Here is a 15,326-nt window from a genome sequence, read left to right as displayed (position 1 = left end):
AATGGTCTTCTTTTTTTTTGGGGGGGGGGGGGGTGCTTCTTAAAAGGGGGGTTCCACTGTAATGCACAACTATGCAATGTGCGCAACCTCCCTCTCTCTCTTCCCACTTCCCCCACCTTTCTCCCCCTTTCTCTCTCTCTCTCTCTCTCTCTCTCTCTCTCTCTCTCTCTCTCTCTCTCTCTCTCTTCCCACTTCCCCCACCTTTCTCCCCATTTCTCTCTCTCTCTCTTCCCACTTCCCCCACCTTTCTCTCTCTCTCTCTCTCTCTCTCTCTCTCTCTCTTCCCTCTTTCTCCCCCTTTCTCTTTCTCTCTCTCTCTTCCCACTCCCCCCCCCCCCACCTTTCTCCCCCTTTCTCTCTCGCTTCCCACTTCCCCCCACCTTTCTCCCCCTTTCTCTCTCTCGCTTCCCACTTCCCCCCACCTTTCTCCCCCTTTCTCTCTCTCTCTCTCTTTTGAGCACTTTGACTGAAAGCAAAACTACTTTCTGCTGCTGGTCTACAAGGATTTTGTGCTGTTGCTTGTTGCAGGGGCACACAATGAGCACCCAGCTCCCCGGCAAGCGGACATCAAGGGCAGCGAGGAGAGCCCAAGCCGCTCTCCGCAAGGTGCCCAGGGAGGGGGCCCGAGGTCCCAGGTCGGAGGAGGTCCTCCATCGTTCAACCCACACTCATCTGCCGCACTCCACGCTACTGCAGAGGGACTCACTGGGATCCCGCTGAACCCCGCTGACGGCCTGAGCACTGGCTGGAGCACTGCACTAGCGGCGGCCGCAGGGGCGGCTGCTATGCAAAGGAAGAGAGCCAACATGAGGAAGCAACAAAATCAAAACGTGCGGCCCGCACGGGCCCTGTTCTGTTTGACTCTGAGGAACCCCATCCGAAAACTGTGCATTCGGGTGGCTGAGTGGAAATATCCTTTCCCTGATTCCTTTGCCCTTTGATTTTTGTTAAGTAGTTGTGATTCTTGTTTGAGTCTCGTATCGCCATGTAAGGTTGTGGAGGGTATGTTAAATGGGTTGTCATTCAACAGTACCTATCGTGAGCAAGCCTTCCTGGAAACCAGCCTATAGCGTCAGCTTATGTAATATGTACATGTAGGCCAGGGCATGGCAATTTCAAACTGCATCGCTGTGTGTTGTTGTTTTTGGGTGCATATTTCTGTCTTTTTTTCTCTTTCATTCAGTCACATGTATCATGGTGAAATGATTTACTTGGGACAGAAAAATTACCCAGAGGAGATCTACCAAAACATCACTAAATTACAAAGAGGCTTTGATAGGTTGATCATGTTATGCCTCAACGTCTTATGTGAAAACAAATGACTTTGGTGAGCTATGCCTGTGTGAGGACATTTTTCTCGGATAGGGTCAGGCAGCTCTTTGAGCTCTATTCGTATTGTTTATAATGCATGTGTTTATGTGTGCCCGTCCTGTATGCATGGATGTATTTGAGTGTGCTGTCGTACCATGTGTGTATACAGACACACTTCTGTGTGAGTGGGCGGGTATAGATCATATGGCAATTGTTTGCATTTGTATCACCTGTGAGTGTGCTTTTTTACACCCCTGTATAATACGGGGAGTATAGGTTTCACTCTGTCTGTCTGTCTGTCTGCTAAACTTAAATTAGATCTCTGGTTCTTATGGGTCGATTGAGCTGACATTTGGTGTGAAGCTTGTTGCTTTTTTTGAGTCACTTGAGAAAAAGTGACTCTATGTAATCGGTCAGTGTTAGTCTGTCCGGCCGGCCGTCCGGCCGGCCGTCCGTAGACACCACCTTAACGTTGGACTTTTCTCGGAAACTATCAAAGCGATCGGGCTCATATTTTGTTTAGTCGTGACCTCCAATGACCTCTACACTTTAACGATGGTTTCGTTGACCTTTGACCTTTTTCAAGGTCACAGGTCAGCGTCAAAGGAAAAATTAGACATTTTATATCTTTGACAAAGTTCATCGGATGTGATTGAAACTTTGTAGGATTATTCTTTACATCAAAGTATTTACATCTGTAGCCTTTTACGAACGTTATCAGAAAAACAAGGGAGATAACTAGCCTTTTCTGTTCGGCAACACACAACTTAACGTTGGGCTTTTCTCGGAAACTATAAAAGTGACCGGGCTCAAATTTTATGTGAACGTGACTCATTGTGTTGTGAATAGCAATTTCTTCCTGTCCATCTGATGCCTCATATAATATTCAGAACTGCGAAAGTGACTCGATCGAGCGTTTGCTCTTCTTGTTACATAATTTAGTCAAGTTTTTTTGTTACTCCCCTACCCCGCACACACACCTCAAAAATTGTATTCATGAACCATATGCACAAACACAACAGGGTATTCAGCAAGGACAACAGGTGCTAAGTGTTCAAACTCAAAACAGTCAAATTCTCTGACTTCTCTAGATGGTAACATTGTGAGACGATAATTGTTTTGTGCGTATACCTTCCAAACGGCTTAAATAACGTCCATTTAGGTCCAATGTGCGAATGTATGCATGTTTGCCCGTGTAAGTAATGACTTTAACGTTGCTAATGCAACAGGTTGAATCATAAAGACCCACATTATGTGGAAATCAGACAGGCCATTAAGTAGGATAATTCATCAAATGGCTGACATAATTGCAATGGATTTTGCTCCACATTTAATTGCGAACCCTGGTTGCCACTTGTTGACGGCTGCCTCCATGTTTGGGGAAGTAATTAACAGTCATGCACTCTGCCAAGCTTGTGTGTACAGTGTGAAGAAATGATTATTCAGTTAGCTTGATAGTTGATAGCTGGTACAGTTGAACTGCAAACTTTAAAGACCACCGTATTTAAGACTTCTCCCTTTTTGAGACCTTGATTCTTCAGATTTTCTGTTCGCAACATCTGTAAATTTACCCCCATTTTAAGACCTTCAAATATCTGAGAAAATCGGTTCTTAAAGGAGGGAGTCTTAAAATGGGGGTAAATTTAGTATTTACTGATACTATGAACAACAAATCTGAAGAATCCTCCTTTTTGAGTCACTTGAGAAAAAGTGACTCTATGTAATCGGTCAGTGTTAGTCTGTCCGGCTGGCCGGCCGGCCGTAGACACCACCTTAACGTTGGACTTTTCTCGGAAACTATCAAAGCGATCGGGCTCATATTTTGTTTAGTCGTGACCTCCAATGACCTCTACACTTTAACGATGGTTTCGTTGACCTTTGACCTTTTTCAAGGTCACAGGTCAGCGTCAAAGGAAAAATTAGACATTTTATATCTTTGACAAAGTTCATCGGATGTGATTGAAACTTTGTAGGATTATTCTTTACATCAAAGTATTTACATCTGTAGCCTTTTACGAACGTTATCAGAAAAACAAGGGAGATAACTAGCCTTTTCTGTTCGGCAACACACAACTTAACGTTGGGCTTTTCTCGGAAACTATAAAAGTGACCGGGCTCAAATTTTATGTGAACGTGACTCATTGTGTTGTGAATAGCAATTTCTTCCTGTCCATCTGATGCCTCATATAATATTCAGAACTGCGAAAGTGACTCGATCGAGCGTTTGCTCTTCTTGTTAAGACCTGATTTTCTCATATTTTTGAAGGTTTTAAAATGGGGGGTTCCACTGTAATTTGTTTAGGCCTGAGTAAGGCAGTGAATAATGTCAAGATGATGACAGGATATATGTTCTTTTATGGTTATAACTCCATACTTCATTATGACATAACCTAGAGATGTGAAATTCAATTTGAAAGATGTGAAATGTACTTTGAAACATTTATGAATTTTTTTGTCTCACCTGAAATGTTCTATCACACATGGATTGTTGCAAGACTCAGTGAAAAGAGCAGTCTTTGGCTCATCAGGCCATAACATTCAACAAGTAACGTTTAGGTTTTCTTGAAAGTCCAAATAGATAGAACTGCAAACTTCACCCAGTTGTAGGCTTTCATGCCATTAGACGATGTTCGAAAATAACTCTGTGAAGTGAGTTAAGCGGTGTGGCGTAGTAAGAGCCCCTTACCCAAGCTTTTGAAGCAACTAGCTTGCTACTGGCCGACTTTAACAATCACATGCAATCGCGATGATCAACTGAGTCTGGATGTGTATTAATGCAGCACGCGCTTAGTATGATGCCCTTTTCATTTGAAAATATTCTCATCGGAGTTCACAATTCGTTGGGGCAATGATTGCTGGCCTTCAGTAATCACTGACGATGTGGTTTGATTGAGGTCAAGTTGGTTTGGCTTGAGGTCACTTGAGGTTAGGAAATCACACGTGCTTAGTGATCACTGGTTGTGATTAATGGATCCGATGTCAATATTTTTTAAAGGGTATCGTATAGAACACACACTGCATAACATAGACATCATAGTTGGTTGTACGTCACCATGGCAGGTTAAAGACGGTCAACAGTTTGCTTGTGGTCTCGCCTCGCTTTGAAAAGCTTGGGTCAGTGAAAGGGGCTCTTACTCTGCCACACCTCCCTCTTAAAATCGTGACAGAGTTGTTTTCGGAAAATATCTATTGGTCGTAACAAACTCAAGCAGAATTTGAAAATATTAAAGTTATAGTTTCTTTTGACAAAAGATGTTTTTCAGAAGGGTTTGCAACTAATGTCATTTTGAATGTGAGACTATTTCCAATTAAAGTCTCATACATTGAGTTCAAATGCTGGTACAGTCAAAGCTGCCCTGGTGACTCATGAGGCACACACAAAAAGTTCCTTGTTTCTGGTTCCCTGACCGACCCTATTATTCCCTCCCGACCCTCAGAACTATTTTTGACCCTTCAAAAAATATTTTTATTTAAAAGGAACAAATTTTGATTTTGCAGACTTGGCAAGGAATGTTACTCTCCTCTGATATGCAGGGAACACAGTTTGCGCGATTCTCTGCCGATAAAAAGCCAATTATGCCTGTGTGGAATTGGAAAGAAAACAAACTTTGATCAATAAAAAAACAAAATAAAAAATTTTAAAAAAAGGAACTGACCCCAATTTGTTTGCATTTACACTGGAAAAAAAACATGGGGATGGGGGGCTTATGACCACTAATGAGAAATCCTGAAACAGTTCTTCCCTTTATAATTTGCCTTTCCATAATGAGCATCTGTCCACAAGGACAAGGTTTAGTTGGTCCCTTGTGTGGTTTTTATAGATAGCTTGACTGTAGTTACCAGCTGAGGGTGTATACAGACCACAAGTGTTCAAACTTCAAATACTCCAGAATCAAGTATACATGAAAAATGATCTGAGATAATGCTTGATATTTTCTTGAGTTGAAGTGTGTGTGTACGTCAGAAGAATCTGTGAATTTAGCATTTCAATTCATCTGTGCATGTATTTTTAATGCTCATGGAACTCTAACTTACTGAGTCTAACACAGTTGTTTGCCTGCTCAGGGTAGTTTGCAGTAAGCTACCTCAGATCTTAAGTTGTGGCACTTTTTGGAGGTGCCGTACACATTTAAACAATATCACTCCGCCAAGTAGGTCTTGTATTTAGTCGACACTCGCAAATCACTCAGAGTCAGTGCAACCCCTGTGAAGCAATCCGCTTCTCATTTTCTGTGTCTGTGAGTCTCTGAAAATCCTGTGTTGTGACATGTAGACTATGCTTTGTATTTGAAAACTTGTATTCCTTGACCAAGCTCACAGCTTTTGAGTTCCTCATTCTGATCACCATCTTCGCCAACTGTGTGGCGTTGGCTGTCTACACACCGTACCCAAACTCTGACTCCAATGACGTTAACGCCGCCTTGGTAAGTAAACACAGGACGTCTTTGTTCTTCTATGAAGCCTGTCCTTCACTGGGTGAAGTCGACTACGCAAAGTATGCTTAGCGAAGCTGGCCGCACAAAGCTTTAGCACTGAGTTTTTGGTTAAAAGACTTTGCGAAGTCGACTTCGGGCTCAATTAAGAAACACCTTAACAATTTAGATTATTTTGGCGTCAGGCTGGAGCAAGGGTGATGTGCACAAGAAATTGCCCAATGGGTGGGTACCAAGCACTGGGTCAGATTGGTATAAAACTGTGAGTGTTTCAGATTTCAACTAGTCCAACCCAGTTGGGAGTTTTCTCATGCACTCCATGCACCCCAGCTGTCTGCTAATTGCTGTGGTAAAAACATGAATTACCTGTACATGTGTTTACCCCATTGACCTGCATCACAAAGCATTTGTTCTGTTCGATCTGGTAAGCCTTGTCTTTGGCATATTATAGCACCAGCTTGTGTTTTTCCTTTGTGCAACACAGAAGTCAGAACTTGACTTTCATTGACAGTATACATTACACGTTTTCATTGACAGTATACATTCCTATTTGTACTGTGTCTATATTTGTTCTGATGCATCCTGATAAACTGATTATGACTCAGATAAGTAGTTCCCTGTACACCTCTTCTAAGGCAACGCCATCATTTCTTAATTTCCTTTTCCAGCTTGACTTCACCATTGATTAATGCTTTGTGATACATATATAATTATATTTATATCGTATTCCCACCTGTTGCTTATCATGGGTGTGGGTGTCCACCGAAGCGATTGAAACAAGAGGCGAAGCCTTCAAGGCTCACGTAAGAAATCGACAAACAGTAACACAAACTCAATCACTCCGTCACACATACACACACACACACACACACACACACACACACACACACACACACACACACACACACACACACACACACACAGTAAGCATAGGTGAAACTGTGCAAGAAAGCGAGACCCTGGATCTGCCAAGTAGTCTCGGCCCGCTCACAATAACAATGACCGAGACGTTCAGTAATTCCTTTGCGTGACGTCTAACCCTCTTACGTCATAATGTGACGTCTTCAAATAGTTTCTATCACACACATCAAACACTTTTGACCGAGACTGACGTAATCCATAGACTCGGAAATGTTAAAGTTTCTATCACACACACACACACACACGCACGCACGCACGCACGCACGCACGCACGCACGCACAGACAGACAAAGTTTATCATCGCATAGGCTACACTTACGTGAGCCAAAAATCTGCATTGAATTTTTTGTCTATGAATTTATGTAAAAGAAATATAAAATTATGCACTTGAACATCCTACTCGTACTAGTCCTGGAGGCTTCTTCCTTTGAAAATGTAAACAATATAGTCTTGTTTTATTGGAAAATTATGCAGTTTAATGTTTTGTAACTTTGACCTTCATGAGTATGCCCAGGTAGTGTTAAATATGCAACAGTTTTATACAGTACCAAATGAAGAACACACAGGACTTGTTTTTGAGTCACTTGAGAAAAAGTGACTCTATGTAATCGGTCAGTGTTAGTCTGTCCGGCCGGCCGTCCGGCCGTCCGTAGACACCACCTTAACGTTGGACTTTTCTCGGAAACTATCAAAGCGATCGGGCTCATATTTTGTTTAGTCGTGACCTCCAATGACCTCTACACTTTAACGATGGTTTCGTTGACCTTTGACCTTTTTCAAGGTCACAGGTCAGCGTCAAAGGAAAAATTAGACATTTTATATCTTTGACAAAGTTCATCGGATGTGATTGAAACTTTGTAGGATTATTCTTTACATCAAAGTATTTACATCTGTAGCCTTTTACGAACGTTATCAGAAAAACAAGGGAGATAACTAGCCTTTTCTGTTCGGCAACACACAACTTAACGTTGGGCTTTTCTCGGAAACTATAAAAGTGACCGGGCTCAAATTTTATGTGAACGTGACTCATTGTGTTGTGAATAGCAATTTCTTCCTGTCCATCTGATGCCTCATATAATATTCAGAACTGCGAAAGTGACTCGATCGAGCGTTTGCTCTTCTTGTTAAAGTTTAGTCCTTGTTTGACAAGGATGCCTTTAACGTAGTGCAGTTGTTCTCCGGCAAGCCTCCCCTTTCAGATAAAATATCATCAGACCAAATTGAACGTCACAGAATAAAGAGATAAAAGAAGCCTTTTTACAAAAACAACAAGTCGCGTAAGGCGAAAATACAATATTTAGTCAAGTAGCTGCCATTTTTCAGCAAGACCGTATACTCGTAGCATCGTCAGTCCACCGCTCATGGCAAAGGCAGTGAAATTGACAAGAAGAGCGGGGTAGTAGTTGCGCTAAGAAGGATAGCACGCTTTTCTTTACCTCTCTTTGTTTTAACTTTCTGAGCGTGTTTTTAATCCAAACATATCATATCTATATGTTTTTGGAATCAGGAACCGACAAGGAATAAGATGAAAGTGTTTTTAAATTGATTTGGACAATTTAATTTTGATAATAATTTTTATATATTTAATTTTCAGAGCTTGTTTTTAATCCGAATATAACATATTTATATGTTTTTGGAATCAGCAAATGATGGAGAATAAGATAAACGTAAATTTGGATCGTTTTATAAATTTTTATTTTTTTTTACAATTTTCAGATTTTTAATGACCAAAGTCATTAATTAATTTTTAAGCCACCAAGCTGAAATGCAATACCGAACCCCGGGCTTCGTCGAAGATTACTTGACCAAAATTTCAACCAATTTGGTTGAAAAATGAGGGCGTGACAGTGCCGCCTCAACTTTCACGAAAAGCCGGATATGATGTCATCAAAGACATTTATCAAAAAAATGAAAAAAACGTTCGGGGATTTCATACCCAGGAACTCTCATGTCAAATTTCATAAAGATCGGTCCAGTAGTTTAGTCTGAATCGCTCTACACACACACACACACACACACACGCACGCACGCACGCACACACACACGCACATACACCACGACCCTCGTTTCGATTCCCCCTCGATGTTAAAATATTTAGTCAAAACTTGACTAAATATAAAAAGGAGAATAAAAGACAGAACAAAGAGCTAAAAGGAGCCTGTTTAAAAAAATTAAAAAAGGGGAAAAACCCAAAGTGAAGGTCACAGAATACAGAACTAAAAGGAGCCTTTTTTTTTTTTTTTTAAACAGTGACCATGATAGGTTTCCCCCAAAAGCATGTCTCAGTAGGGGAATTCTAAATAAATCAGTGCCCTGTGTTCACTGTGCCCACCCCTGCTGGCGTGACACGGGGCGGCAAAGTCATCAGTTAATGGTCAGATAGGCCAGAAGGCCTCACAGGACGCTTGATGGCAAGGTCGGTCTCTTCTCAGGAGTCCTCATGTATAACTGAGGGCCCTGGCCCGGAAGGGGGAAATGCAAATGGTGATTGTGATTGAGGCCTTTTGGGGGACGTTGGTTCCTGGTTTAACTGCCGGGCTATCACATTCAGCCCTCGGGCACGCAATGCGAACGTTATAGAGAAAACGTTATAGGGAGAACGTGATCAGCATGACCACTGGTGTTGCTGTTAAGTGGTGTCCGTACAGTATTGAACCACTGGGTGGGTCCTGAGGAAACTCCAACTGATGGGGCGTTTAGAATGAGATCATGGTCAGAATGGTAAATGACATACCAGTGGGGCTTACTTGAGGTTATGATCTGCTGTCATTGGCATAAACTGAATTCATGAAAGCCCATGAATGGGATTATGAAAACTGTTTCCGGTTAGATTCCAAATTTTGATTTAAAAATAGTCTGGTGGGAATGTTCAGAGATGTAAAGATTTGTTTGCATTTTCTTGAATATGTAGACTCCCGTATGTAAACCCCTACAAGAGTGCTGCCCTGTGACTCAGCCAGAGATGGGGCAGCACCCTGTACCCCCAGCTTTTTTTCTCACGGATTTTCCATTTTCCACACTTGTTTAACATTTGAGTGAGGGTGATGATGAAGATGGCAATGGCAGTAGTTTCAGTCTTCAGAGAAACAACAAACTGCTTATCCCCCTCCCCACCACACACATCAACAAGACCACTTCACCCCTTTTGTTTCAAAGATTAGTGTTCCATATTATCTGAAATAAAAGCTGCTTAATACATGTGAATATCTGCAAGCAGCAGTTGCAAAATTAATGATGACTGCAGGCTAGGTAGGATTTATTGTTTTAGATTGACATTCATGTGCGTTTGAATTAACAGATGAATTAACAGATGATCATTAAGCTTGTACTACTTTCCAGACTAAAATGTTGAACCCCTTTTGTCTGTTTCAGGAAAGGATAGAATATGTGTTCGTTGTGATATTCACGCTGGAGTCGATTCTCAAGATAATCGCCTATGGCTTCGTTCTGCATACTGGTGCTTACCTCCGAAACGGATGGAATGTTTTAGATTTTATCATCGTAGTTATTGGGTAAGTAATCACACTTTGTCTGTATTAATCTGTGTGTCTTTGTGTGTGTCTCTCTCTCTCTCTCTCTCGACAAGCGCTTAGAACTGTACCCACGGAATACGCGCTGTATAAGCTTCATATTGATTGATATTGTGTGCCTGTCGGCCTGTCTGTCCACTGAAACTTCTTTTATCTTTATAACTGTATATGTGTGTGTGTGTGTGTGCACAGTGTGTGTGCTTGTTTGTTTGTTTATTTGTTTGTGTGTGTGCACTTTGTGGGCGTAGTGGTGGTTCTGGCAGCTTGTAATGAAATTGTGTGTGACTGAGTGCGCATGGGTAGTATAGTATGGTATGCCACGCACGGCCTTCTATGCATGTGGAATATAAATTTTGCTACCAGAAAAAAATTGGCAGGAAGTGAGTGTTGTTTGGGATTCCGATTGGTTGATGAGTTGATGGTTGGGAGTGCTGAGATTGCCAGTGTGGGTGGCCGGCCGTCGGGAAAACCTGTTGATTCATAAACTCTTCCTAAACAGAACGAGAGAGAAAAAAATTAGTTAGACTTCCGGTTTTAAAGTGGAAACTCCACGTTTTCACTTTTTATTTCTCAAGTGTTGTTTGAAGTGTTGATGGCAGAGAAGGGATGGGTCTGTGTCTGTTACCTTGGCACACAGGAGCACGGCTGCACAATACTTTCTTTCACCTTTCATACCTTTCACCTGTCGTCAGTTTTACCTGGCCTTGTTACGCATACATGGTTTGTAACGTCTCAGGAATCGTTTGGGATAGTAGGTCTTTGTTACCTTAGCATCCAACAGTGCGGCTATGCCAGACTTTTTTCCACCTGTCTTACTTTTCACCTGTCTGTCAGTTTTACCAAGCCTTGTTGAGCGTACATGGTTTATAACTTTGTTGTAACTCTGTAAGTGTTGGGGTAGGTCTTTGTCTGTTTGTCCGAGAGGTTGCGAGTTCGACCCTGGGTCAGGGCATTAGCAATTTTCTCCCCCCTTTCCTAACCTAGGTGGTGGGTTCAAGTGCTAGTCTTTCGGATGAGACGAAAAACCGAGGTCTCTTCGTGTTCACTACATTGGGGTGTGCACGTTAAAGATCCCACGATTGACAAAAGGGTCTTTCCTGGCAAAATTGTATAGGCATAGATAAAAAATGTCCACCAAAATACCCGTGTGACTTGGAATAATAGGCCGTGAAAAATAGGATATGCGCCGAAATGGCTGCGATCTGCTGGTCGATGTGAATGCGTGATGTATTGTGTAAAAAATTCCATCTCACACGGCATAAATAGATCCCTGCGCCTTGAGTCCGAGTCTGGAGATACGCGCGCGATATAAGACTTCATATAACATAACATAACATCAGCACACAACAGCGCGGCGGCTACGCCAGACTTATTTCACCTGTCTTATCTTTCACCTGTCGCAAGTTTTGCCTGTCCTTTTTGCCCATACCACATAGGGGAAAAAGGGGTATCAAGTGAGGAAAAAGAAGGTGTGGGGGGGGGGGGTGGGGGTAGAAAAAGCAGTTGATACAGGTAGAACTAGAAGGGTAGAATCCGATGCCTGGCATGTTGGCACGGTGCCCATAGCGCTCCCGAAGACCTCTTCTGGCTTCCTTCCTTGCCTGGAATCCCAAGGCGGCCCTCTCCTTGCACGCCCACACGTCCACACGTGCGGCCAATTTGCCCCCCTCTCTCTCTCTCTCTCTCTCTCTCTCTCTCTCTCTCTCTCTCTCTCTCTCTCTCTCTCTCTCTCTCTCTCTCTCTCTCTCTCTCTCTCTCTCTCTCCCTCCCTGTCTCTCTGTATCTCTGTATCTCTCTGTCTGTCTCTGTTTCTCTCTCTCTCTCTCTTCCGCTCTCTCTCTCTCTCTCTCTCTGTTAGTCTGTCTGTCTGTATCTCTGTCTGTCTCTCTCTGTCTGTCTGTCTCTCTCTGTCTGTCTGTCTCTCTCTCTGTCTCTCTCTCTCTGTTTCTGTCTGTCTCTCTCTCTGTCTCTCTCTCTCCCTCTCTGTCTGTCTCTCTCTCTCTCTGGCCTACTGGTACTCTCTCTCTCTCTCTCTCTGTCTCTCTCTCTCTCTCTCTCTGGCCTACTGGTTCTCTCTCTCTCTCTCTCTCTCTCTCTCTCTCTCTCTCTCTCTCTCTCTCTCTCTCTCTCTCTCTCTCTCTCTCTCTCTCTCTCTCTCACCCTCACCTACCTCTGGCCTACTGATACCCGTGCTCGCTTGATCGTTTCCCAAACGTTCTTCTCCTGCTCTAGCTCTGTGTCGACTGAAACTAACTGTTATTTCTGCTTCTGCTCGACAGAAGTGCACATGCACGCTGTGAGAGAATAAATCATATGAGCAGAAGAGATCATGCTTCATTTACTATCATATGTACGATACAAAAACTGACACATGGGCTGGCGTGTTATCTTAAAGGATCGCTAGAAGGACGTTTACGGAAAAGTCGATCCTTCCCCGTGAAAAAAGTTATACTCACTAAGAACTTAATTCATAAACAAATTCCATCTCTGCAGAAGAAGCAGTCGGGGTGTTGATTTTTGGTATTTTCCTAAGTTGAGGAGTGGTCTTATCCCATGTAAAAGCAATGGCAGATCTAAGATAGTAGAATCGTTTTCACGGGAATAACTGTGCCTTTAATAACGATGTGTTCGCCTATATACAAGAGAGTTTCTGTGTATAGCTGCAACACTGAGCTCTATAAGAGTACACATAGAGCTGAATGAGATGCAGTGGTTTTCGTAGAGATGACAGGAAGATTTTCGCACGATGATATCAGCAATGTTTGGGCGTAACATTGATGCACTCTCTTGTCTTATCAGAACGTTGGACGGCAAAATGTAATGACAGTATGTTCGATTTGTGAAAGAGATGGTTGCTGCGATGTTATTACGAGACTCAAAGGTAAAAGATGCTGCTGTCAGTAGAGTTGGTACATGTTGCTAGATATCACAAAATGACTTATCATTGGTTATCTATCGAAGGGTCGCCAGGAGGCTTTTACCCGCGATAAATTCGCCAGTAAACAGAAGAGGATCGTGGGGGGGTCTTGATAGGAAGAATGGTGGTAAGAATGGTGGTAAAGCGCTTTGAACTTCGGATAAGGCGCTATATAAATAAAGAGAATAATAAAGAGAATAATAAAAGATCTGAAAGAGGTGATACATGGAAATGTCCTTAGTATACATCCACTGTCGTTATCACATTTGTGCTTAAGGGGAGGGGGGGGGGTGTGTGTGTGTATCTAACTGCTGGCATAACTAACATTGACAAAAGTGCAGTCCAAAAAAAGTGACGCCTGTTGTTTTGAAGTTGTGTGTCATGGAGAGTTTTATCACTTGGTTTGGTCCAGACTCTTATCGTCAATTCAATGCGTTGAAAAAGATACTGACCTGCCCTCCGTACGCAGATGAAGTAAATAGTAATTAGGATGGGCAAGGGGGGGGGGGGGGGGGGTGGCTTCATTTGGCAAACAGTGCGTCTGATCGAGTATATTTCACGGTGTAGAGCACAAGTGAGTTCACCAATTGGTACAAGCTAAAAAACCTAGCAGTCGAATCCCCCACCCTCTCGTCCCTTACCTACACAAACGCCTTAGTTGAACAGCTCTCCCCACCCATCCACCCAACCACCACCTTCATCTCCCTGTCTGCTCCGTGTTCACAGTTGAGGATTCCATGGTGTGTTGAAGTATCTCGACAAGACAAGGGCGCCAATTCATTAGTCACTCTGAGAACGCCGCAGTTCAGATCGAAATGGTTGAGCAACGTTTTTTCTCGATACAATGGAACCCCTCTTGTAAGTCCCGTCGATTTAAGACTCCCTCCCGTTAAGACCTTGACTTTTCAGATTTTCTGTTCATAGTATCTGTGAAGTTACCCCCATGTTAAGACTTCCTCCTTTCTTTGACCTGATTTTCTGACAGTTTTAGGGTGTCTTGAAGGGAGGCTCCACTGTATACGCTTTCAGCACGCTCCCCTGGATTACTCGTTGTGTGTACAGATGACTGATAGCTTTCACCAGGCGGCAGCGCGGTAGAAAGAAAAAATAGTCGGCATTGTGTGTGATCAATTACCTGGCAGTCTCGGTGGAAGTCCTATATTCTCTTTTTGACGGAGGGTCTCTTGGCACGACGATGCTACTACCGGTCCTTGGCTTTACAGCTTGGCTATAGAGTTGTGGTGTCAGGATCAGCATAAAAACCGTATACACAATGACAAAAGATATATGTGTGTGCATACCGCATTGATCTGGATTGTAGGTTCTGTCTCTTGCGTTCTTTTCTTTCAGCTTTGATTGAAATCTTGTTCAGCAAATGTCCCTATTTTGTTCTTTGATCTGGGTCGAAGTCTTGCTATGTAAATGTCCCTTAGAAGTTGTACTTTCAGTCTGGGTCGAAATCTTGTTATGTAAATGTCCCTTACTATTTACAAGTTGTACTTTCAGTCTGGGTCGAAATCTTGTTATGTAAATGTCCCTTACCATTACAAGTTGTACTTTCAGTCTGGGTCAAATCTTGTTTTGATGTATATATATCCCTTAGAAGTGGTTCTTTCGGTCTGGGTCCAAATGTAAATGTCACTAAGATTTTGTACTTTCAGACTGGATCGAAATATTGTTCTGATATATCCCTTAGAAGTGATTCTTTCAGTCTGGGTCCAAATCTTGTTCTGTAAATAAGCTTACGATTTTGTACTTTCAGTCTTGATCGAAATCTCGTTCTAAAAATGTCCCTTAGAAGTTGCACTTTCAGTCTGGATCGGAATTTTGTTCTGAAAATGTCCCTTAGAAGTTGCACTTTCAGTCTGGATCGGAATTTTGTTCTGAAAATGTCCCTTAGAAGTTTCACTTTCAGTCTGGATCGGAATTTTGTTCTGAAAATGTCCCTTAGAAGTTGCACTTTCAGTCTGAATCGAAATCTTGTTCTGTACATGTTCCCAGGATTTTGTACTTTCAGTCTGGATCAAAATCTTACTATGAAAATGTCCCTTAGAGAAGTTGTTCTTTCAGTCCAGGTCGATTTCTTATTCCACGGGTCGGGGTGACATTTTCCACAAATAAAAGTGTTCAATTTTGTCTAGAACATGAGGACTGTTATTTTGAGTATGACAAGTAATACAATAGTTTCGAATTTAAGAATGAGAGTTCTAGATG

At 42.5% G+C, this 15,326-nt stretch overlaps 1 protein-coding gene across 2 annotated transcripts in view; it reads left to right on the top strand.

Moving 5' to 3' along the window:
* Window positions 1-950, top strand: part of LOC138964892 (voltage-dependent L-type calcium channel subunit alpha-1D-like) — a 56,898-nt gene extending 55,948 nt beyond the window's left edge. Inside the window, exon 2 of one of the 2 annotated variants that reach the window (XR_011455238.1) lies at window positions 529-666. Coding sequence is in view for 1 of the 2 variants with exons in the window: in XM_070336963.1 (XP_070193064.1) it covers window positions 529-941 (413 nt within the window). In the remaining variant the exon portion in view is untranslated. Of the gene's footprint in view, window positions 1-528 lie in introns of both variants that reach the window. The other variant, XM_070336963.1, reaches the window with a different exon arrangement.
* Window positions 951-15,326: the final 14,376 nt, after the last annotated feature.

The sequence above is a fragment of the Littorina saxatilis genome, linkage group LG4 (genome assembly GCF_037325665.1).
Source record: "Littorina saxatilis isolate snail1 linkage group LG4, US_GU_Lsax_2.0, whole genome shotgun sequence".
Classification (NCBI taxonomy): domain Eukaryota; kingdom Metazoa; phylum Mollusca; class Gastropoda; order Littorinimorpha; family Littorinidae; genus Littorina; species Littorina saxatilis.
This window is presented reverse-complemented; position numbering and strand designations above follow the sequence as displayed.